At 44.6% G+C, this 24,873-nt stretch overlaps 2 protein-coding genes and 2 long non-coding RNA genes across 7 annotated transcripts in view; 2 read left to right on the top strand and 2 right to left on the bottom strand.

Annotated features, from left to right (window-relative positions):
• TPGS2 (tubulin polyglutamylase complex subunit 2) overlaps window positions 1-24,873 on the top strand; it is a 79,493-nt gene that overhangs the window by 7,064 nt on the left and 47,556 nt on the right. For 2 of the 3 annotated variants that reach the window (XM_079995086.1, XM_079995085.1), the window contains exon 7: window positions 4,062-4,671. The exons of the other annotated variant lie outside the window; for it this stretch is intronic. In XM_079995086.1, the coding sequence (XP_079851212.1) occupies window positions 4,062-4,301 (240 nt within the window). In that variant the 3' untranslated portion in view covers window positions 4,302-4,671. Of the gene's footprint in view, window positions 1-4,061; window positions 4,672-24,873 lie in introns of those variants that run through there. 3 annotated transcript variants of the gene reach the window in all.
• On the top strand, window positions 867-3,458 carry LOC307226428. Its single transcript, XR_013843409.1, has 2 exons — window positions 867-1,591; window positions 2,989-3,458. It is a non-coding gene; the product is annotated as an uncharacterized lncRNA (long non-coding RNA).
• LOC307226341 (aquaporin-7-like) lies at window positions 6,183-23,715 on the bottom strand. Of its 2 annotated transcripts, XM_079995103.1 has the most exons (8): window positions 23,259-23,715; window positions 22,984-23,094; window positions 19,408-19,528; window positions 15,506-15,632; window positions 10,422-10,559; window positions 10,039-10,157; window positions 9,205-9,422; window positions 6,183-6,688 (listed from the first exon to the last, which is right to left on the bottom strand). In XM_079995103.1, the coding sequence occupies exons 3-8, from the start codon at window positions 19,495-19,497 to the stop codon at window positions 6,523-6,525; spliced, it is 858 nt and encodes a 285-aa protein (XP_079851229.1). In that variant the 5' UTR covers window positions 19,498-19,528; window positions 22,984-23,094; window positions 23,259-23,715; the 3' UTR covers window positions 6,183-6,522. The 2 variants fall into 2 exon arrangements, with proteins under 2 accessions (XP_079851229.1, XP_079851230.1); XM_079995104.1 differs by lacking the exon at window positions 10,422-10,559.
• LOC307226451 lies at window positions 11,706-12,807 on the bottom strand. Its single transcript, XR_013843435.1, has 2 exons — window positions 12,235-12,807; window positions 11,706-11,916 (listed from the first exon to the last, which is right to left on the bottom strand). It is a non-coding gene; the product is annotated as an uncharacterized lncRNA (long non-coding RNA).

Here is a 24,873-nt window from a genome sequence, read left to right as displayed (position 1 = left end):
CACTTTCCCAGAGTGGCATTTAGACACTGACTCTCCAGACCCTACAACATTGGCCTTTGAGTTCCACTTCAACCCAAAGATGAGGTTGATTTGATTCCCCCACTTCTTCCCAATGGAAATCTTCATTCCCGCCTTGTTCCCTGGTGGGGAGACACTAACTTGTGGTCCGCCTCAGGTGCCAAAATGTCTTGGGCTGCCTCTGCTTGTGGATTAAGATAAGCCCTTTGTCCTGGATGGACATTTCATTCCCTGGTGAGAGTTGGACAGGAAGTGGCTGTTCCTCTCTGCAGAGACTTCTCTCTATTGAGATGGTCCAGGCCCCAGAGACTTGTAGAATCGGAAGGGATTTTCTGGCCGGTATGTCTGTTGTTCTTGAGACCCTGGTCTTGTTGTGCAATGGTCATGAGCTGGGGCATCAATAGGACTGTTCCCAGGTGGCTTCCCTGACCCTGTGGAGCCCTGGTGGAAATCTTATAGCAAGCTTGGCTGGGCACAGGTACAGGTGTATATGCCTCTGAACACTGACTCTCTCAGCCCCTCTTGAAGACCCCAGGGATTGAACTCTGCATCCAACACACACACACTCTGACACCAAAGCACGACTCTTCCCTCAAATACACCATGCAACATGGTTTTAGGATTACCATGCTGTGGTGTGATCTCTCTCCTGCAGCTCTGTGCCAAGAAAGCCTTGCAAAGGGTAATAATATTTTAGCAGATCATCCAGGGATTAAATTGGGGATCTGCTCCATCCCAAACAGACCCCCTTCTGTCCCTGAGCCCATCTAGCTGCATTCCTGTCTGAGGCCTCCGGTCCCACGGCCGGCAGATAACAAGCCAGGAGCCAGGCGCTCACCTTCCTTCTCTGCCATGTGCAGCATTATTTTTATCACCACTTTTGATAGTTATTAGATGGGCAATTTGCCTTGACAGGCAGGGCTCAGAGACTAGAGTCCTCCTCTGCGTTAGGACGGCCTTTGGACCAGAGAGCCACACCTCTTTGGGATCCTGGCTTACCTTTCTTTTACCTGGTTTACCTTTCTTTTTTTTGCTTTATGTGTCTCTTGTAGGCAAATTATATTTAGATTTTGTTTGAGAATTATATGTTCCTCCCTGTTTCTCTTTGTTTTATTGTTCAATCCATTCACATTCCAATTCAGGTTTGCCTTTATCAACTTCTCTCAAGATAGGTCTACCTCCTGCTGCACCCTTTTCTTCTTCTTGTGCAAGCCGTTCCATTGCCTGCCTTTGCTTTTCCAGAGGGGTATTCCCATATCTGTTTCTTGTCTTTCTAAGTCCCTGCCTTGCTTTTCAAAAAAATTGTGTGCCTGCATTTCTGTTGTAAGTCTATACCTTCTGCCTTTGTATATAAATGAGAGTCCCTCTGAAAACTCCCATTTGCATTGTATGTCTGCTTTTTTTAGGGCGGTTGTCAGGAACTTATATTTCTGTCTAATTCTCAATTTAAAAGGAATTTATTTAAATATCTCAACCCTATTATCACCCATCCTTAGACCGGTTTCAAATCCCTTCTGGAGAACTGTTTCCTTTATTCTAGTTATGAAAGTAACCAAGCAGTCTCCAGGCTGCTGTGTTCCTCTTTTTCTTTTCTTTTTTTAAAATAGTTTTTATTCATTTTTCAAACACATAATAAAAACAAAACAGAAAACAAAAAATCAGAACACAGAACAAAAACATACAAAACATTTAAACCAATATAACTTCAAAATTATATTTTCATACCCTTCTTTCCTTTGACTTCCCCATACCTCCCCATCCCTGCATCCTTGTTTAGTAATTCTTTAGCAACCCTTTGGTCAATTTATCCTGATTCCCTTTCATTAAATTTCCTTTAGTTTTTTAGTTACAGCTGTAATTCTCTATTTCTTACCCCTTGACATCTTAGCATTCCTCAATTTTGCAACAGTTTTTAAGGTATATTTTAAATTTCTTCCAGTCCTCTTCCACTGTCTCCTTCCCCTGGTCACGGATTCTGCCCGTCATCTCAGCCAGTCCCATAAAGTCCATCACCTTTGTTTGCCATTCTTCCAGAGTAGGTAGTTCTTGCATCTTCCAATACTTCGCCAGTAGAATTCTTGCTGCTGTGGTGGCATACATAAAGAAAATCCTATCCTTCTTTAACACCAATTGGCCAACCATGCCCAAGAGAAAAGCCTCTGGTTTCTTAGGAAAAGTCCACTTAAGGACCTTCTTAATTTCATTATAGATCATTTCCCAGAAAGCTTTAATCTTCGGGCAGGTCCACCAAAGGTGGTAAAAAGTACCTTCAGTCTCATTACATTTCCAACATTTATTATTTGGCAAATGATAAATTTTTGCAAGCTTGACTGGGGTCATGTACCACCGATAGATCATTTTCATAATGTTTTCTTTTAAAGCATTACATGCAGTAAATTTAATACCGGTAGTCCATAACTGTTCCCAGTCAGCAAACATAATATCATGACCGATGTCTTGTGCCCATTTAATCATAGCTGATTTCACCGTTTCGTCCTGTGTATTCCATTTCAACAGCAAGTTATACATTCTTGATAAGTTCTTAGTATTGGGTTCTAACAATTCTGTTTCTAGTTTTGACCTCTCTTTCTGGAATCCTATTTTCCTGTCCTGTTTAAATGTCTCATTTATCTGATGATAGTGCAACCAGTCTCGAACTTTGGGCTTTAATTTCTCGTAACTCTGAAGTTTAACCCTTTCACCATCATATTCTAAAATTTCACAGTATTTTGGTCATTTAGAGTCCATATTAAGCTTTTTTACTTCCCTAGCTTCCATTGGTGACACCCACCTGGGGGTTTTACTTTCCAACAAATCTTTGTATCGAATCCAAACATTGTACAATGCTTTCCTTACAATATGGTTTTTAAAGCCTTTATACACCTTTGCCTTGTCGTACCATAAGTATGCATGCCAACCAAAACTATTATCATACCCTTCCAGATCCAAAATGTCTGTGTTCTCAAGAAGTAGCCACTCTTTTTCTCCTATTTCTGACCCGGTAACAGGTCTGTATAGCCTCCTCCACCCACTCCTCTCTTTCTCCTAACCATTCGTCTAAGATTTTTGCTAAATGCTTCTCTAGTCTCTGGTTTTCCTCTTGCTCTGGTAAATTGCATATTCTCACCGTATTCTTTTTTTGTCTCATTTGTGTCATAAGAAAAGCATCTTTTAATAGATCCAGTCTACCCACAACCCCACCCACAGCCTCTTTACACACTACTTCTTGTTTCACTTGCTCGATTTTTTCAGAGGTTTTCTCAAATTCAGCCAATTTCTCCTCGAGTTCTTTAACCTTTACATCCATTCTTTCTATCTGCTGTGACAGCTGAGCTGCTCTATCCTCTATCTTAGTACTCATTTTCTGAAATAGTTCCTACATCTGTAATCCAAAATCCTTCCTCTGTTGAGCAAATTGCTCCATTACAAAGTCTGCCAAATCTGGTTTAGGGTCTGTTTTTCTCTTCCTGTTTTTCTGCTTCCCACCCACCACCAAGGTTGCTTAGCTTTTTCAGGCATTCTCAAAACAAAGTTTTTACTCCCAAGGTCACAGCTCAATATTTCTCTCAATATATCCTCCTCTGCTGTGTGCAGCATTATATTTACTGCCAATTTTGATAGCAGCGTTATCAGACAGGCAATTTGCCTTGACAGGCAGGGCTCGGAGGTTAGAGTCATCCTCTGCGTCAGGATGGCCCTTGAACCCAAGAGCCATGCCTCGTTGGGATCCTGAGTTCCCTGGTTTACCTTTCTTTTACCTGTCCTGCATCTCCCAACGAGAGACTCCCTTCACTTCCTCTGTGCCATGCCAAACTTCGTGAACTTCTATCGTGCTGCCTCTTACTTGCCTTTTCTCCTGACCAAAAAGTCCTAACCTTGGCCACCTTCCTTAATAGGGGATTCGTTCCACCCCCTTGATAATTTTGGTTGCCCTTTAATGAACTTTTCCCAACATCCTTCTCGAGACGAGGCAGCCAGAACCGCACGCCTACCCTGCAGTGATTGCCGTTTGCTGCTCCTCACTTTCCCTTCTCCTCTTCCAGCAATGGTTCAACATGTACAAGCCCATCACCGTCAACACGGAGCAGCTCTCTGAGGAGGCCGATTCCTTTGTGAACAAGCTGGACCCAAACAAGGTCTTCCGCAGCAAAAGCAAAACTCCGGTGTTGAAGAAGAAGCTGCCGTCCCAGACACCCTCCTCCCAGAAGGGCCAGGCGGGGACAGCCCCCAAGAATCCGCAGCAGGCCGGAAGCTCCTCAAGGAGACGGGAACCCCAGCCCTGACTGCCCTTTGCCCTTTGACCCTTCACCACCCCACCGTGGCTTCGGTCCACTGCCCCACCCCCGAGAAAAGGCCTCCTAGTTTGTGGTTGGTGGAGCACTGAATGGGACCAAGATGTATTTATCTAAAAGTATTTATTTAAAAGGCTTTAGGCTCTGGTTGAATTTCCTTTGTGCCAAACGTGACCAGTGGGCTCAGGTTCAACATGGTCCTTCCTTCGAGTGAACGTTGCTAATAATAATGCTAATAATTATTATTTATACTCTGCCCCTCCGGCTGGGTTTCCCCAGCCACTCTGAAAGGCTTACAGCACATATAAAAATATAATGAAACATCAGACATTAAAAGCTTCCTGATACAGGGCTGCCTTCACATGTCTTCTAAAAGTTATGTAGTTCTTTATCTCCTTGACATCTGCTGGGAGGCCATTCCACAGGGCGGGTGCCACTACCGAGAAGGCCCTCTGCCTGGTTCCCTGTAACCTCACTTCTTGCAGTGAGGGAACTGCCAGAGACCTTCAAGAGGAGGACCTCAGTGTCCGGGCTGAGTGATGGGGGTGGAGACGCTCCTTCAGGTATACTAAGCCGGTCTAGGGTTCATAATGCAATGGCTGGCTATGGGGGATTCCTACTGGGAATCCTCTTTCCTGTCTAGATTGAGGAGCTAAAGTGCACAAAGGGTGGGGGGAAAGCAACCCTCCCCTGGGAAGCATCCTTTGAGCAACCTTTCTATGGCACTGATGGGAGTTGTAGTCCAAAATAGCTAGAAGTGCACCAGGCTGAGAGCCGATCACTTTTCAAGTCATAAACCAAACCACACGTGAATTGTGTCCCAATCATCCTTGACACGGCGTCGGATGAAAGAAACGCAATCTGCAATTTGAGCAATTGCAGATAAGAGAGTTTGGCGGTTTGATGTTTGCCGCTGGAACCATCAAGGGAAGGGGGCAGCCATTGCATGCAGGTGGCCCTAGTTCGTTTGCGAACATCTCTAGTTAAAGGGAAAAGGGTCTGGGAAGGATCTCTGCTGGGGATCTAGTGGCCATGTCACCAGTCAGGACTGTGGGTACAGCTCCCATGATCCCCTGACCTTTGGCCATGTAGACTTGCACAGACGGCATCCAGCAACACCTGGGAGGTGCTGAGTTACCAAACTCTGCCTTGGGATGAGATTTCCGTACAATCAGAATTGTAGAGTTGGAAGGGAGCCAAGGGTCATCTAGTCCAATCCCCTACAATGCATGAATCTCAACTAAAGCATCCATAGAATCATAGAATCATAGAGTTGGAAGAGACCACAAGGGCCATCGAGTTCAACCCCCTGCCAAGCAGAAAACACCATCAGAGCACTCCTGACATATGGTTGTCAAGCCTCTGCTTAAAGACCTCCAAAGAAGGAGACTCCACCACACTCCTTGGCAGCAAATTCCACTGTCGAACAGCTCTTACTGTCAGGAAGTTCTTCCTGATGTTTAGGTGGAATCTTCTTTCTTGTAGTTTGGAGCCATTGCTCCGTGTCCGCTTCTCTGGAGCAGCAGCTTCTCTGGAGCACCATGACACAGGGCCACCCAACCTCTAAGGAAGGAGAGCTTGTAACCTCCCAGGTTTTGAAGAATTTGAATTTGTTTGAAGAGCTAAACAGGAAGAGGGTGTTTCTGTGTCTTACAGCAGTGCTTCTCCTTAAGCCGGAGAACAGGCAGATGCAACCAGGCGTCTTACTCCTGATTGTACGTCATAGCGAAGCCTAGAAATTCTCCTGCATCTTTCCACAATTGATGCACATAGTTCACAAATTGCACCTGTCTAATTGAGTGCACCAGCGGAGGGTGGTTCAGGCTACTTCTGTCTACAAGAAAAAAGTTGGGTCAACCAGTCTATAATAACTGAAAGTACTGAAATGATGGTGTATTTTTCAAGGGCAGCGTCTCACAGCACACCCCTTGAGCATCCCCGCCTAAAGGGATTTTTGCAAGGCTCTTACATGAGCCCTGACATGCAGCTCACTGGCAGCAGCTGAGTGAGAAGAGCACAGGGCAGGCAGGAACTTACACCTTCCAGCCTTCCCTTATTTCCCCCCTAAAAAAGTGCCCTCTGTTTATTAGCTAAGAACATAGATTGATATCTGCTTGCACGCTCTTGGGCACTGTGGCCACAGCAGACAGCTTTCTGCTATGGATCTGTCCCAAGTCCCAAATTCAGCTTCCGGTTGACGGGAGTCCAGATTTCACAGTCGCTGCTCGACGCTCTCGTCGCCCTCGCAGTCTGGCTTCCTGCTCCCATCCAGCCGAGGGCGATTGTGAAAGTCAATGAAGATGTTGTAGATGAAAATTCCAAGGAGGCTTCCCAACATCGGTGCGACCACTGGGACCCACCACCAATTATTTGATGCGCTGGGGGGAAGAGAGAGAAAAGCTGGTTTTATACGGTTCTAGGAGAAGCCAAGAGCAGAAATTGAGCTCAGCTGCTTCTTTGACAGCACCACTGGGGCCCACATGGTTCTCTGTAGACCTGGTGGCAGTATTCAAAAGAATCTGGTCCAGGGATGGGCAAGCTGTGTCCCTCTTGTTGCTGGATGGTGACTACAGGTGACAACCATTTTGAGCAGATGTTCCCTTCCTGACCCCCATGGGTGTCGGTGGAGCACTCATAAGCCCGTCCTGCCCCAATTTGGGGCCACTTCCAAGTCGGGAGCAGTGTGTGTGTGGGCGTGATCATGCATCTATCGGACCCACACAAAATGGTTTCTGTCCGTATCTTCCCCATCCCTGAACTGGACCACCCGTTGCCTGTACTGCCCCTCAGTTACATCCATCACAAATCAGCCATCCTTTAACACAAGAGTAGCCCCTCCAGAGGTTGTTGGAGTGCAACTCCCATCATACATGGCTGAGCTGTCTCCAAGGGCAGCCCCAAGTAAAGCGTGTTGCAGCAATCCAGTCTGGAAGTTACCAGAGCATGGAGCGCAATGGCCAAGGCATAGCTGTTCCAAAGGGGTTCCAGCTGAGCTAGGGGGACAGGAGAGTGCTCCTTGCCATCAAGACCACCTGAGCCTCCGCTGACAGTGTTGAATCCAGCTGTACCCCCACGTTGCTCCTTCAGAGGGGAGTGCAACCTCATCCAGATCTGGCAGTCTCCCACTCTGCACCCCCAATTACACAAAGCAGGATTCAGATTCAATTTCTTGGCCCATCGTGCTTCCAAGCATTGCATCAAGTTCAGGAGACCAGTTTCCACCCGCAGTTCTTTTATACTTTCATTTTGTACTTTTAAAAGGGGGAAGTCCTAGGTACACCCCCTTGAATTCCATGGAGAGGAGGTAGGGTGCACATCAAAAGCACCTTTTGTACTCTTACTCCAGTCCTTAACAAATGTGATAGCTCAATGCACGACCTAACTTCTCAAATTTCACCTAACGTTGGGCGAGGAGGTTCAGACCTACCTTCGCATCCACAAGAGCTATCAACCAATTTGTTTCAATTGATCTATATTTATTTTATTTTTTATAATGAATATTTATTAGCATTTTCAATAGCAACACAAAAACAAAGATAGACAAAAAAGGAAAAAAGACAAAAAGACAAAAATACAAGAATACAAAATTTAAAAACAATTAAAAAAAAGACACATAAAATTTCAATTGCTTATTTTCTTTTAACTTGCTTCTCAGACCTCCTCACACCTCCCCTTCTTGTATTCCAATTCAAATTATTAGCTCAGCAAATCCTTATTACTTATTTCTCAATTTTAACTTGAATACTTTATTTTAACATGTTATTATTTTGTTTTTTCTCTTTCATCCATTTCCTCAATTTATTTTTACAAAACCTTATTTTCATTTAATTTAGATCGTTCTAAAGACCAGTTGTAACTTATCCAAACTTAAACATCAATACTTATACATCAATACTCATTCTTAAACATTTCCCCTAAAGTCGACCAAAATTCCCTTCCACGACTTTCCCAATTTTCGTACAAATAACAAAAGAAAATGAAAACAAAACAAATTATATTTATATACCCTTTGGATTCCCAAACTCCACCCACCCCTTTCCCGGTTCAATTGATCTATATTTAAATAAGTGGTTGTTGCCCACCCTGCACCTAACGGGCAGAGCAAACCAGGAATAATAAGAAAAAGGTTCAGTAATCAAATTTAATCAATCCATTCAAATAAGGGAGGCAGAAAAGGTGGGGATCTGCAATATTCACCTAGGAGACACCTGCCTTGCGAGTAGCACATGTGAACAAGATCTAGGGGGTCTTAGTAGACCACAAGCTTAACCTGAGTCAATGGTGATGCAGCAGCAATGAAGGCTAATGATATTCTAGGCTGCATCAACAGAAGTATAGTGTCCCGATCACAGGAATAGTACCACTCTATTCTGCCTTGGTCAGGCCACACCTGGAGTACTTTGTCCAGTTCTGGGCACCACAATTTAAGGAGGATATTGACAAGCTGGAACGTGTGCAGAAGATCATCAAGGGTCTGGGAACCAAGCCTTGTGAGGAATGGTTGAAGGAACTGGGTTTAACCTGGGAAAAGAGACTGGGAGGAGATATAATAGCCATCTTCAAATATCTAAAGGGCTGTCACAGGCAAGATGGACCTATCTTGGTTTCTCCTGCTCTGGAGCGTAGGACATGAACCAGTGGCTCCAAGTTACAAGAAAGGAGATTCCAATGAAAACTTAGGAAGAACTTTCTGACAGTAAGAGCTGTTCAGTAGTAGAACAAACTCCCTCGTAAGGTGGTAGACTCTCCTTCCTTGGAGGTTTCCAAGCAGAGGTTGGCTGGCCACCTGTCCTGGATGCTTTAGTTAAGATTCCTACATTGCAGGGGATGGATTAGATCATGCTCAGGGTCGCTTTCCATGCCTATGATTCTATGGTAGAGAAAAGGAACTCACTTGAAGACCTCCAGCCCCCATCCAGCAACGGCTGTGAAGATCCTTGGTGGCAAGTCTCTGGAAGGGTTAATGGCGTAGCCGGTGTTCATCCCCAGGGACATGCCGATGACCGCAACCAGCAGCCCAACACTCAAGGCATGGGTGCCTGGAAGAGCACCCGCATTCTTCAGGTCGTTGATGGCGAGGATTCCAATCAATAGCACAGCTGTAGCGATGAACTGCGGGGATGAGGCCAGGAAGGAAGGAAGGAAGGAAGGAAGGAAGGAAGGAAGGAAGGAAGGAAGGATGTAATAAAAGATGGCAGCCCAGGGGCAGAAGAGGCCACTCCAAAACAAGGTGGGGGAAAGTCCAGTGTGGGGACCAATGGGGAACAGTCATTACAACCCCTTTCCCTTGCTTGTTTATCTCTTAACCCACCTGAGGCAGACACCAAAATGGTGTCCCCCTTCCCTGCCAGGGAAGAAGTGGTGAAGGACGAAGGCAGGAAGAAAGATTGACATCAGGATCTGCTGCCCCAGTGGATCCTGCCACCTGAGGAGATCACCTCACCTTGCCTCATGGCTGGGCCAACCCTGTCTTAACCCCCTGCATTCTGAAGACTGATTGGGTACATTTGTCTCTTAAGGAGGAGTCCCGTATGAGGACAATGGTCAAAGCTGTCCGTGTCTATTATCTAAAAGCCACAGAATGACTCCCTATGAAATAGTTGTGTTTTAACTGATAATCCCTGATAATCCTACTCTTTTATTCTTTTAGCAAACCACTCTGGGGTTTTTTTTAAAAGTATATAACTTCAATGAACTAAATAAATAAAGTCAATCCTGGTGCACCAACCTCATTTATAAATCCGCCCAAAGTCGACATGTACGGAGACGGATAGGTGGCAAAGATGTTTGCCGTGCCAGTGGGTCCTTCAACCGTCAAGGTCCCCCCGGTATAATCGATCAGGGCCTCTGAAAGGGAAGCAACCAAGATTACACCGTTCAACAGCAAAAGCACAAGTTGGAGAGGCTACAAGTGGACTTTTTGATCCAACCACTCTGCCCTTGCACAGACCCACAGTGTGTGTGTGTGTGTGTGTGTGTGTGTGTGTGTGTGTATGAGAGATAAGGGTGTTCGTGTGTCACTGAAACAACTAAAAAATCAGGTAGTTCTTCTTTCTCCCCAGCTATTTTAGTGGCTTTGTGAGGGGTTGGGGGTCAAAGGAAGTAACATACCATAATACAGTGAAAACGTTGTAGCAGAAGCCAAGAAGGATCCCACAAACTGGCCAATCACATACGCCGGAAGCTTGTACCAGGGCAGATTCCCCACGACACAGTTTGCAAACGTAATTGCTGCGTTCATGTGAGCACCTTTCAGGGGCAAAAGAAATGGCAGGAATGCGAGAGGAAATGCTGATAATAGTAGTAGCAATAATAGCATTTACAAGCCACCCCTCCATCTTGCTAATTCTTAGAAGGGCTATCTTTGCAAAAACAAATACACAACAAAGACCAATTCTGAGAGCGTTTGCTAAAAACACTACATAGGGAAATGCTAAGTGAAGGGAAATCAAAAGGAGAGCTTTCTCTTTTTTGGCTGTTTTCCTTTTCATTTAGATTAGTTTGTTTTTTATAGTATTGTATGCTGAACATTTTCAATAAAAAATAAAACAATGAAAAAAAGGAAAACAAGCCAGTTCCACACTTCCATTCTGCACCCTCAGCTGCTGGAGGCAACTCTCATCAAGGTGGTCCCCAGATTAAGGAAGTTGTTCTACGCATCATGGAGTGGATGTTGGGATCTGCTTCTTAATCCTGAGAACCGTGGTTCTGTGAGTGTAGAGATGGCCTCAATGTTGCATCAAGGCTGAATCTGTACGTTTCTAGACCTCCGGTGTGTGGAAGTTCTCCTTATTCTTTACAGAAATCAGTATAAAACAGGGATGTAACACAAAGATGAAAACAGCTTTCCTCAAGCTTGTGCTCAGATTATGGGTGCCCAATGGCAACCGCGATGTAACATGACATCACGACGTCGTCTACATCCGGTTTCTACTGGAAGTCACTTCCAAGACTTCATAGGGCCTTGGAGGTTGTGTCGGAGCCTCACAGAGCACCCACATGCAAAAACTGTGAGTGCCCTGACACCCAAGGCCCCCTAGAGTTGGCACCAGTGCTCATGCCCTCCAGTGCTTTGGGTCTACAGCTGTATAAATGACTAAGAATGTAAGAAGAACCCTGCTGGATGACTGGATCCCTTGCCTGTCTAGTCCAGCACCCTCTTTCACAGTGACCAATCAGGTGCCTCTGTGGGAAGCCCAAAATCAGGAGGACCCGAGTGCAAGGGCACAGTCTCCTTGCGGTTTCCAGCAACTGCTGTTCAGAAGCATTGCTTCCTCCAGCTGTAGAGGCAGCACATAAACCATCATGACTAGTAGCTGTTAATGGAGAAATCTGAGGGCTCTTTTGGACAAAAAACAAGGACACCAGCCAGGAATACCAGAGCAAAACAACAGCCAGTAGGCTTGGTCTTTATTGAAGACTGTCGCGACAGGACTCCCACCTGCCACCAGGTGGAACAAGATGGAAGCCCCAAACAAAAGAGAACCCAAACTTTTATTAGCTGCTAATCCCCATGTTACACCCCCCCCCAAACTACATCACTCATACATCACGGTTACATCATGAAAGGGGAGGTCTGGTGGCAGTAATCTGAGCATCCTGGACCCTGCCCCATGGTTCCCCTTGCCCTCCACCAAACACCCATCATGTAACAAAAGAGATATTCACCGTATTTTTCGCTCTATAAGACGCACCAGACCATAAGACGCACCTAGTTTTTGGAGGAGGAAAACAAGAAAAAAAATATTCGGAATCCCAGAAGCCAGAACAGCAAGAGGGATCACTGCGCAGCGAAAGCAGCAATCCCTCTTGCTGTTCTGGCTTCTGGGATAGCTGCGCAGCCTGCATTCGCTCCATAAGACGCACACACATTTCCCCTTACTTTTTAGGAGGGGAAAAGTGAGTCTTATAGAGCAAAAAATACGGTACATTTCCCTGTTTCCCAGCCAAGTTAATCCCACCCTTTTGTCTTCATCTGGGTTTCTTATTTCTGGAATGGCTACCTGTCTGGCACTCAGGTATCAGGATGCCAGGGATTATCACTCAGGCAGAGGGGCTGCTGAGTAGCTGAGCTCACCTGTCTATATGAATTTCTGAAGTTTTCCCTGTGAGCCAGTACATAGATACATTTATCAGGGAATTGTTACCTTTGGTAGCGTGCAGCAAAGGCCCTTTGAATAGATAGGAAGAAACTGTGATGAAGTGTTTTGTGGGGACAAATCACAAAAGTGATTGTGCTGGTTTTGGTAGTGGGCTGCACCTGCATGAGATCTGCTGAAGGGGCAACCCCCCCAGCCTATACATACATTCCTGCAACATAGCCATCGATTGCCCTCTTGTCCTCATGAACTTGTCTAATGCTCTCTTGGAGCCATCTATGTTGGTGGCCGTCACTGCCTCCTGCGGGAGAGTTCCACACTTTCCTTTATCTGTCCCAAACAAGCTTCCTTGAATGTCCATGAGTTCTAGTGCCATGAAAGAGGGATAAAAACTTTTCTCGAAGTTTTCATATCTCCTGGTGTCATAACTCCTGGTGGCACACTCTGAAACGAGTCACTGTCCTCTCCTCCCCAGCCCTGACTGATGCCTGGTTAAAGGGTAACAAGGCAATTAAGCAGCAGCCTGATCTGCAATCTGCTCTCTCCGCCCTTCCTTCCTCCCTTCTTGCATAAAACTGTAGCATTGGAAGGAACCATGAGGGTCATCCAGTGCAGAAATGTTTTGCTGCACGTGGGGCTCAAACCCACGGGCCTGAGATTAAGAGTCTCGGGCTCTGCTGCAAGAAAGGATTTAGTTATACAAGACCTAGGTTTCAACCAGAAGTGATTGAAGGGAAAGTGAAACTACTGAAGGCTGCATACAGCATACTATTAGAATGGGAGACGAAAGATGAAGAGGTAAAATCAGTTATGATTAAATGGGCACAAGATGTAGGTCACAACATTATGATGGAAGATTGGTAAAAATTATGGAAAACTGACTTAAAATTTACAGATTGTTCCCTATTGAAGGAGAATTACATGAAGATGATGTACAGATAGTGCACAACAGCAGTGCAGTTAGGGAAAATGTACAAAACTAGTTCAAATATTTGTTGGAAGTGTAAGGAAAAGGAGGGGACATTTTATCATATGTGGTGGGATTGTAAGGTAATTAAAAAAAATTGGGAAATGATATACAACGAATTGAAGAAAATGTTCCATTTAACATTTGTTTAAAAACCTTGAGGCATCTAATCATAAGCCTGTATTTTTATTAAGGCTTGATCAGGGCCTGTATCTTAAAATGAGCTTAAAGATTTTCAAATGTTCATGCCAGGCAGAAGAGCAGCTGCCTAAGAACCTTGGCAATGTTTTTACTCCTAGACAAGGGGGCCCCCTGATTTATAGCAGAAAACAATTCTCAAAGTCGTAAAAAGGGAATTACAGGCTGACAGCCAAGGTTACACTGACCCTACATATTACAGAAGATAAAAAAAGAGATAAACATAATTAAGAGTGGGTAAATAGTAAAATAAAACCATGTGCCTCCCATTAAACTTGAGCCATATTTTCCTAAGGTTGAAAGGTCAAGAGCAGTGAAAAAGGCAACTGGCTTGGCTGGAGAAGAGAGTATTTTGGGAAGTCTTTTTCTAAAGTTGTTTCTTTCTTAAACTGAGATCCTTTTAAGATTTCTTTTCCTTTTAAAAGGTTATCTGTGTTATGTATTAAATATATATTGGCTTAAATGTAATTATGCAAAGGAATTAGAAGCTAAGAAATGTTAAATCCTTATGCTAGATTCTTATTTCATATAGTTGGAAGAGATCACAGGGGCCATCAGCCACCAGCCCCCCTTGCCAAGCAGGAAACATCATTAGAGTATTTGTCAAGCTTTTGTTTAGAGACCTCCAAAGGAAGGAGATCTTTCAATGATGATCCTTGACATCTGTTTAAGATAAAAATTTGAGATTAAACCATTTGTTTTGGAGGGCAATAGGGCAAGGAGGGCAAGAGGTGAGCTGGTAATTAAGGTTCCTTGTTAAGACACATGTAAGATATATTACTACTTATTTGTCATTTATAGATAGAAGAATATATAGCTTTTTGTTTCCCATAAAAGGACAGAAGGAAATGGGTGTATCTTTTGTGATTGGTTCTAGCAAACAGCCAATAGGAATTTCAACCAGGCTAATTGGACAGAGGCAGCCACAGGAGGAGCAAGGGGGCTGGATTAAGGAAATATAAGTGCTGGCCAGAATGGCAGGAGGCCAGGCCAGAGCTTGGTAACCATATACCACTGTGCCTCATATTTATTTGTCTGACAAATAAATTATTATTTTAATTTCTCTATTGCTGCGTTGAATATTTCATTCCAGCTAAGCGTTAACCACAAGCAGGGTGCTACAACCTGAGGCATTTTTGTTGGGGATTGTAGGGAAAGACCTGCCCAAAAAGTTGAAAAACATCTTCATGTATGCGACAATGGTCGCGAGAGTTCTGGTAGCACAAGGATGGAAGACTGAAGAAACCCCAACTAAAGAATCATGGCAAGAAAAATTGATGGACTATGCAGAACTGGTAAAACTGACATATAAGCTATGGGACAAGGATAACTGTGACTTTAAGGATGAATGGGAACCCTTTACAAAGTATCTGAAGATGCAACAAAGCAAACTGGACTCCTTGGCAGGTTTTGAATAAACATTCACAAACTTTTTATTGATAATAATCAGTTAATAGTTTGAGGATCTATACAACTTTGTAACATGCAGAAAACAGCAGTCCCAGAGAAACAAAAAACTGGAACTGAGGGAAGTCGGGGTGGGGTGGGGTGGGGAGGTTTTGTGTGGGAGGGGGGAGGGAGGAAAAATGGGGGGGGGCAAGGATAATATGTTTTTGGATAAATATGTCTTGTTATAATTTTGAATAAAAAACAAAAAACCCCAAAACTTTTCTCTATCTACCTCTGGAGGGCACCAGGTTGGGGAAGCCTGCAGTAAAACCATCCCGGCAGAAAATGTTATGAAACACAGAACCTCTCTGGAACAGCGAAAGGAAAGAAAGAGAAGCACTAAGATAATATAGAAATCAAACTTTTAGAAACCAGCAAGGGAGGGGGGATTAAACCAATTTACGTCCAGATCTAAACGGATTGAAACTGCACAGTTGATATTAAAAGGGAGATATTCCAGGCACATTATCTACCAGACTCACCTGAGATTCCACCAGCTACGTGAATTCCTAGCATGACACCGAATCCAAATCCCAGATTGATGCTCAGAAATTCCCCAAAGCTATTCTTTCCTATTACCACCTGGGCAATAGAGCCCTGTCCAAGAACCTGTGGGGGAAGGGGGAAGAAGAGAGACCCGTATGTGTCAAGGTATCCATCGTCATGGTAGCAGGACAACATCACCCGTGCAAAGATCACTGGTGTTGAAGTGAGCACAATTCAAAGTGTTGGTGCTGACCTTTAAAGCCCTAAATGGCCTCGGTCCTGTATACCTGAAGGAGCGTCTCCACCCTCATCGTTCAGCCCAGACACTGAGATGCAGCGCCGAGGGCCTTCTGGCGGTTCCCTCATTGCGAGTAGTAAGGTTACAGGGAACCAGGCAGAGGGCCTTCTCGGTGGTGGTGCCTGCCCCGTGGAACACCCTCCCAGCAGATGTCAAGGCAATAAACAACTATTTTACTTTTAAAAGACAACTGAAGGCAGCCCTCTTTAGAGAAGTTTTTAATGTCTGATGCTGTATTGTTTTTAATATTCAGTTGGAAGCCGCCCAGAGGGGCTGGGGAAACCCAGCCAGATGGGCGGGGTATAAATAAATTATTATTATTATTATTATTATTATTATTATTATTATTATTATTATTTTCAGCTTCAGCTTCATTTGACTGGTCAAGTTGTACTGATGCCTGATTATTGTCTTCTAAAGCAACTACTCTATTCACAATGTAAGAAAGGAAACTGAAGGGGGCCACTAGCGGCGCATCAGAAGATGGCTGACAATAACATCTCTCCGACCCACACGAGGTAATTTGGAGGCTGTGATGGGAGTAATAGCCTCCCTACCCCCCCAGGATTGTGGGGGGGGGGCTGCCCTTGCCTGCTGTGCCCTATACCACCCCTGAATTTGAGGGGATGGGGTCACTAGGCAGAATGCCCTTCTGTGGATATCGGCGCTCCTGGACGCTGCCTCTGATCCGCGCCTCTAGCTGCAAGAACTTCAAAAGAAACGATTAGGATGAAGCGAATGCACATATTTCAAGGAAGGAGGGGGAGTAAAGACTGCTAACAGAAGAGATTTATGATAAACGAGACGAGTCGGAAGAACAAGAATTAACCAGATGAAGACACACCAAGACTCGGTATGGCAAAAGGATTGGATGGGGGAGGAGAAAAAACTTTCCTTTCTTTCCTCTATGTGATTAAACAAGAATCCCCCCCCCCTCACAAGTCAGAAATGTCGTTTGAAGGACTTAAGCTGTGGATTTATGTCTGTGTGGAGATAAACTTTCTAACCAAAGCATGCTTTAAGAAGAGCGTGGAATGTATAAGGGCTTTGGAATGACGCAGTTAAAAATACCGTCGCCATATTGGGAAGTTCTGTTGGAGGACTTAAGTCTGGGAGGAGAAATAGAGAAAAAGAGCTGTTTTTATATTGTGGGTGAAACTTCTCAGAGGGACTTAAGAATGACAGTTCTGTGATTAATGATGGAAAGAGCGATGTTATTTATGAATGCGATGATATATGGAAACCATCTCGATTTGAGGATTGGATGAACGGAAAATTCACACAGGATTATTATTGGTGTTTATCGGCTTAAGGAGATTATCAGAAGAGATCATAAAGAAAAAAGAGAAAATATATGAACAAGATGAGATGCGGAAACAGCAAGATAGAATTATGAACTTTGTTTGGACTGATTCGGACATTAACACTGTAGCAAGAAGATGATCAGAATCCCTCTTCGGAACTTGAAATATGGGTCCCCTCAACAAAATTTAAAATTCGGCTTTATAATTCGGAATGTATGTGATGTGATGTGATTTGATTTGATTTGATTGGTCGGTTAATAAAAAATATTTTAAAAAAAGAAAAGAAAGGAAAGTGAAATACTGGTGGTCAACAGAAGAGGTTTAAAGACACTTTCAAAGCAAATCTTTAAAAATGTAGTATAAGCACTGATAACTGGGAAAGACTGGCCTGCGCTCCAGTTGGAGAACAGCCTTTACCAAAGGTGTCCTGGGCTTTGAAGACTCTCGAACTCAGGACAAAAGGGAGAAACGTGCTAAGAGGAAGACATGCTTGGCAAACTCTCACCAGGATCAACTCCTGCCCGGAAACCTATGTCCCCACTGTGGAAGGACGTGTGGATCCAAAATTGGACTCCACAGTCACTTAGGAACTCACTGTTAAAACCGTGTTCATGGAAGAGAATCTTACTCAGCTAGGAGGGATCGCCAAAGAAGAGCTCTAACCCACTGAGCTGTCCAGGCTGACATCAATGTATGACATTTACAGACCACCCTTTCTTCCAAGGAGCTCAAGGCCGTGTACATGGTTCTCCTCCTCATCCCCACAACACTCCCGTAAGGCTGAGACGTCACCCAATGAGGTTCGTGGCTGAGTGCGGATGTGAATCCTGGTCTTCCAGGTCAAAAGCATATTACAGTCATACCTCGGGTTGAAGTAGCTTCAGGTTAAGCATTTTCGAGTTGTGCTCCATGGTGACCCGGAAGTAACGGAGCGCGTTACTTCCAGGTTTCACCGCTCGCGCATGCGCAGACGCTCAAAATTACGTAATGCGCATGCGCAGAAGCGGCGAATCGCTTCAGGATGCAAACGGGGCTCCGGAACAGATCCCGTTCACATCCAGAGGTACCACTGTATTTTTCTTCCAGATTCTAATGTCACTATCCCTGTCTAATCCCAAAGTGTCTAATACTGAATTTAATAGCGATGATAATTGATTAAACAGCCCTTGCAATAATAATACTATATTTTAGCCGCTTAGATGGTTTAAAAAATAAATATAGCATTGTATGAGCTGTTCTTGAAGAAATGTTCCCCATTAAGTTGGGCGTAACGGTGCTTTTATCAGATGCTTCCTCCAAATCATGAGACAATGAGTTCCAATCCATAACCAATTAATACAACCAGATACCTAATGCAAATAGAAGTTCAGTATGAAATGTCCTCCCCTGTTTTCTCCCATAATATCATCTTTGAGTCGGGTTGTTGTTTGCTATTCCAAATATACTGTTTAGCATATGAAAGGTTTGCTGATCTTCAGATGGATCACTAAACATGGTTAATTAGCAGTGCTCAGGTCGGTGGGTCACAGCCTGTGTGTGGGAGACATTGATCCTTCGTGTCCAGAACAAGGGGTGGAGATGACCGTTGCCGACTCTGTATGCCTTTAAAGCACCTTTGAAGCCTATCCTTTCCCTCAAAGAATTCTGGGCCCTGTAGTTTGCCCCTCTCAAAGTGACAGTTCCCAGCAACCTTTAACAAACTACAGTACAGCGGTACCTCGGGTTACAGATGCTTCAGGTTACAGACTCCAATAACCCAGAAATTGTACCTCAGGTTAAGAACTTTGCTTCAGGATGAGAGCAGAAATCGTGCTCCAGCGGCGTGGCAGCATCAGGAGGCCCGATTAGCTAAAGTTGTGCTTCAGGTTAAGAACAGTTTCAGGTTAAAAACGGACCTCCAGAACGAATTAAGTTCTTAACCCAAGGTACCACTGTATCCAGAATTCTTTGAGCGGAGGGGAATGTTCTTTGAATGTGCTTTAAAGATATATTTGGCACACACAACACTGCAGTGTTCAGAAGAGCCCCGAGGCAGGATCAGACCTAACAGATGCATTTTTGCACACACAATGACAGACTGGAGAATCATATCTCAAAATTTAGATATGTGCACATTTTCGCTAATGTTTTGCAAACTTGAAGAATTCTGCTTCTGATACAGACTGGGTCCCCTTCCTGTCTCCTTCCTCATCCACACGCATCACTTTTTCAGGAACAAGAAGGGGGAGTGCGTGCCCCAGCCTTTGCCACCCCCTCCTCGAATGACCCCAGCACCCTCCACCCCTGTCTTGCTCACCATCAGGATGAAGGTGGACAGAGCCTCTGCCAGTCCCTGTCGGATGGTTTCATTTCGGATCGTCAGCCAGCCGATGACTTTCTTCAGCATCTTGGTCTCCGACAGGCAGGAGATTCAGTCTCTGTTGGGAAGGCAGATGTCATAACTCCTGGTGGCACAGAGTCACTGTCCTCTCCTCCCCAGCCCTGACTGATGCCTGGTTAAAGGGTAACAAGGCAATTAAGCAGCAGCCTGATCTGCAATCTGCTCTCTCCGCCCTTCCTTCCTTCCTTCCTTCCTTCCTTCCTCCCTTCTTGCATAAAACTGTAGCATTGGAAGGAACCATGAGGGTCATCCAGTGCAGAAATGTTTTGCTGGACGTGGGGCTCAAACCCACGGGCCTGAGATTAAGAGTCTCGGGCTCTGCTGCAAGAAAGGATTTAGTTATACAAGACCTAGGTTTCAACCGGAAGTGATTGAAGGGAAAGTGAAACTACTGAAGGCTGCATACAGCATACTATTAGAATGGGAGACGAAAGATGAAGAGGTAAAATCAGTTATGATTAAATGGGCACAAGATGTAGGTCACAACATTATGATGGAAGATTGGGAAAAATTATGGAAAACTGACTTAAAATTTACAGATTGGTCCCTATTGAAGGAGAATTACATGAAGATGATGTACAGATAGTACACAACAGCAGTGCAGTTAGGGAAAATGTACAAAACTAGTTCAAATATATGTTGGAAGTGTAAGGAAAAGGAGGGGACATTTTATCATATGTGGTGGGATTGTAAGGTAATTAAAAATTTTGGGAAATGATATACAACGAATTGAAGAAAATGTTCCATTTAACATTTGTTTAAAAACCTGAAGCATTTTTATTAGGGATTGTAGGGAAAGATCTGCCAAAAAAGCTGAAAAACGTCTTCATGTATGCAACAACGGCTGCAAGAGTTTTAATAGCACAAGGACGGAAGACTGAAGAAACCCCAACTAAAGAATAATGGCAAGAAAAATTGATGGACTATGCAGAACTGGCAAAACTGACATACAAGCTACGGGACAAGGATAACTGTGACTTTAAGCATGAATGGGAACCCTTTACAAAGTATTTGAAGACACAACAAAGCGAACTGTACTCCTTGGCTGGTTTTGAATAAACATTCACAAACTTTTTACTGATAATTATCAGCTAAATAGTTTGAGGATTTATACAACTGTGTAACACGCAGAAAACAGCATTCTCAGAGAAACCAAAGACTGGAACTGAGGAAAGTCGGGGGGTGGGGGTGGGTGGATTCTGTGGGGGGAGGGAGGAAAAATGGGGGGGGGGAATAAGGATGATATGTTTCTGGATAATATGTTTTGTTTTAATTTTGAATAAAAAGTTATTTTTTTAAAAAAAGAGTCCCAGATACTGCCGACTGAGCTATGTATCGTCGTTCCCCTGTGAACCACAGAAGCAATTTATCATCTCTGCCTGACGACATCAGCTGCGCTTGGAAGAAAAACAGACCCGCCTTAAGGGAAGCCCGCATGCATAGGATCCAAGATGAGACCCAAGATGCCCAAAGAAAAGGAAAAAAGGAAGTACACTAAGCAGTTGAAGAGCACCGTGACCCCCCCCCCCCGTGACCTTCATGGCCCAAAGGGAATTTGAGCCCCAGCCTCCCAGGCCCCAGACCCACATTCTAATCCAGTGTGTCTTAAACTTGGGTCCCCAGCTGTTGTCTGGACCCAGGGTTGAGAAACACTGCTCTCACCACTATGCCACACCACCTCTACACTGACTGACTGGCTGCTGCTCTCCAGGGCTTGAAGTGGCATGGTCGGGGTCCCTGAGTGTCATCTAGTCCACCCCCTGCAAATCAGGAATTGCAGCTGAAGATTCCCTGACAAATAGCTATCCAGCCTCAGTTTAAAAACTTCCAACCAAGGAGAGACCACCGCCTTCGGAGGGGGTTCGTTCTACGGTGAAACATCTTTTACTGTCAGAAAATCCTTCCTAATGTTTAGCTGGAATCTCTATTTCTATACTTAGAATCCATCAGTTTCTGATACGTCATGTTTTCTTTTTAAGTCCTCGTGAAAATTCATCAGCATTGTAGTGTGATTTTTCTCCTAATACACACAGTTTTGCAACAACAACAAATTTGTGTATGTTAGTTCCACTAATATATGCATTTCTGTGCACACTTCACCCTGGCCAGTGCATTTTTGTAGGAATTAATTGGCTGGAAATATGAAATTCTAAGAAGTGTGAATTTTGAAGGACGGCTGTGCTCTGCTTTGCATTTTGTTTCCAAGACTGTGGGTGGGGCAGGTTCTCCTTTAAATGTGAATTCCTCCCCATTTCTGTGTCTAGTGAATGTGTATATTTGCAGGAACTTGTCTGTGTAAGGAATAAAGTTCTATCACTTCTGCAGCCAGCAATTCCAGGTTAAAAACATAGCACGAAAATTTACGGAAGTCCACTAGGGGGCAGTGCCATAGCAAACAGCAAGCACTTTCTCTGAAGCGCTGTATTACCTGATAAAGACCACCTTGTCTATCATGGGCATTCAGTTGCAGAAGATTTGTTCCTTCTTTGCATAGTATTTGCATTGCTACTTCTGGAGTTCTGGATTGTTCTTGCTCCTTATTAAATAGTATCCATCTTAATTCCCTCCGCACCCACCCTGCTCAAAGTTTTATCACTGATTTACGATGGACATAAACACTTCAAAAGCTGCATGCTGCTTTCTGGCTGAAAAAAAATATGTTTACTATGCACAGAGCAAAGTAACAATGCTAGCTAATGGCAGTAGGGAGCAAAAGTCCAGACCCAGAAATACACACACACACACACACACACACACACACGATAAGGGCATCCCTGGGTTTCCCTTTATCTAATCTCACAGCTTTTGGAAAGACCATATTTAGTGTGCATGCAGGAGCCAGGCCCTGTGACCAGTAGGACTTTGCAGGACTGGGGCCTTCCTCAGTTTCTGCTGAAGACGCAAGGTGTGGCCTCACAGGTGAGGCCAATTGGTAACTCACAGCACCTGGTGGCAAGAGCTGGGAAGGGATATAAGGTCAGCATTTCCCTTCAGCTCTTTGCCACAGCAACACGTTCCCTGCCTTGCTGTGTTTTGACTCCTTGCTCCTTGGACCCCTGACTTTGTGACTCCTTGCTCCTTGGACCCCTGACTTCATGACTCCTTGCTTTCTGACCCTCGGACTCTTGGCTTCTGGACTCATGTTCCTGCTCCCACCCCACCATCTTGCCCCCGGTCCTGACGTCCCCAGCCGGGACTTCGATCGCCCATGAACTGGAGCATGACAGGATGGCCATTTGTCATGGATGCTTTAGCTGAGATTCCTGCATTGCCGGGGTTGGACTAGATGACCCTCAAGGTCCCTCCCAACTCACAATTCCCTGATTCTTTGAGCGAAGGAGAAGAACTTTCCTCTGACGCTACCCCACAGATAACAACTCCTATCTGTCCCTGCCAGCCCTCCCTACATCCTTCCGTCGGCCGAGGCCTCATCTGAGCTACCCTGAGCTCTTCTCCCTAGGAGGGAGGTTGGGCAGAGAATGAGTAACTTACCCAGGTGACACACAAGGTGAGCATTTCGGCCAGAGATGGATTTGAATCTCCCCCGTCTAAATCCATTCCTCTTTATCATGATGCTGCCGCACCAGGTCAACCCAGATGTCTCTTCCTTGCTCCTTCCCTCTCAGCTTCCAGCTCCATGAGTCCCAGCACCGCTTCGACTCCCGTGGGGCTGGAACGGACCCAAAGGCCATCTACTCCAGCCCCACCTGCGATGCATTTCCTCCCTCCAACAAATCACTCTGGCCAGCTTTTCTGGTTACGTTCACCTGGGGGGGGGGAGAAAATGACTTCTCGTGCTTCAAAGTTCACTAGGGAGAAGAGACACCGTCCAGTTGCCAGTCCTCTGAAACAGCAGGGCTTGAGCTGACCTCTTCGACGTCCGAGGTGCCGGAACAGAGCCCAGGTTCCATCTGTCATAAGGTCTATTACGGGCTGGCGCTGAAGTCACAGTGGCCTCTGCCAAAGCTGGGTTCTTTTTACAAGCCATTGAGGTTACCTACCCAGAAGCTTGAGCGGTTATAACTATTTTTTAAATTTTATTTTATTGTTTCAATATTTTAAACATATACAGTCATACCTCGGGTTACAGCCGCTTCAGGTTGCGTTTTTTCAGGTTACGGACCGCCGAAACTCGGAAGTACCGGAACGGGTTACTTCCGGGTTTTGGCGGTTGCGCATGCACAGAAGTGCTAAATCATGCTTTGCGCATGCGCAGAAGTGCCGAATCGCCGAATCGCAACCCGCGCAGCTGTGGGTTGCAAACGCTGCAGGTTGCAAATGTGCATCCCACACAGATCACATTCACAACCTGAGCATCCACTGTATAGCCAAAACACAATGTTGTCTTTTCTCTTAATTTTTGTCAACTTCCCACCCTGTTTTCCATGGAGATGATGTTTTTCTCCTGCTGTACCCCTTCTAGCTGTCAAATAATCATAATCACAATCTGGAGATCGTTATTCCTAAATCCTGCACAGAATCTCATATATAATCCAAATACACCAATTCCGATCTTGATCCTTTCTTCTGTTTTTGCAGCCACTGGTGTAATGACTTCACTCGTATTCAAAAAATCCTTCTCCATTAACTTGCAAGAGGGATTTAACACCTGTAGGTTTCTGTAAATTATTTTTCCTTTGTACTCCCTTTCTTGTTATAATCCATTGTCCTCCTTGCGGGCTGTCTCCCTTGAAGAGCTGTTTTTCCAAACTGCTTCAGAGTCATCGCCATCTTGTTTATCTGAGCCAAAAGTATACTGGCATCAGGGCTGACATTCAGCTCTTTGTTCTTTAATCTTCCCTTCATTTTTAACAAGCTGATGTCTCACCAAAGCAATTATGAATCCAAATTAATGCTCTCCATAGGAGACAGTGCCACAAAACCTCACAGTATTTTACACAGTCTTTCGTTTGAAGAACTCCATAGGTAGATTCTACAGTTCTTGTAAAGTCCCTGTTGCATTCCATTTACAATTGTAATCCAATAGTAAATTCAATCCATTAATAGTTTCTTGGTTCATCTTCAGTGAAGGTTTGCCGGATCATAAATGAGCAAATATAATGTAAATAAAGTATATATATAATGGAAATAGAGAGCACGTTGGACTTGCTGTCAGCTGTGTTATCTTGTTAAAATTATCCATGACAATATTTTTTTTAAGTAAAAACAGAATATAAAAGCAGGTCAAAGTAGGCCAACATCCTCTGCCTCACCTTCTCTTATACCTCTGAGTAAGGAAGGGTCAATTGGGAGTTGGCTAGGCAGGCAAATGAAACTCAAAAGCCCGCATCTAATTTGTCAGGAAGTCAGTGCGTACAATGAAATTATTCGGAGTTTGATCTACTCCCAGGGTAGGGCCAGAAGGAACATGATGCCACCACC

Source organism: Podarcis cretensis, assembly GCF_951804945.1.
Source record: "Podarcis cretensis genome assembly, chromosome: 11".
Taxonomy (NCBI): Eukaryota; Metazoa; Chordata; class Lepidosauria; order Squamata; family Lacertidae; genus Podarcis; species Podarcis cretensis.
The sequence above is the reverse complement of the archived record's forward strand: the minus strand, read 5'-3'. Positions and strand labels throughout refer to the sequence as shown.

Bases quoted from the DNA above. Each gene is read 5' to 3' on its own strand.
- LOC307226341 (XM_079995103.1), bottom strand. From the start codon at position 19,497: ATGCTGAAGAAAGTCATCGGCTGGCTGACGATCCGAAATGAAACCATC. The intron at 15,633-19,407 runs GTGAGCAAGACA...CTTCCCCCACAG, and splicing joins TGTCCACCTTCATCCTGATG to GTTCTTGGACAGGGCTCTAT. The intron at 10,158-10,421 runs GTATGTTACTTC...CTTCCCTTTCAG, and splicing joins AACGTTTTCACTGTATTATG to AGGCCCTGATCGATTATACC.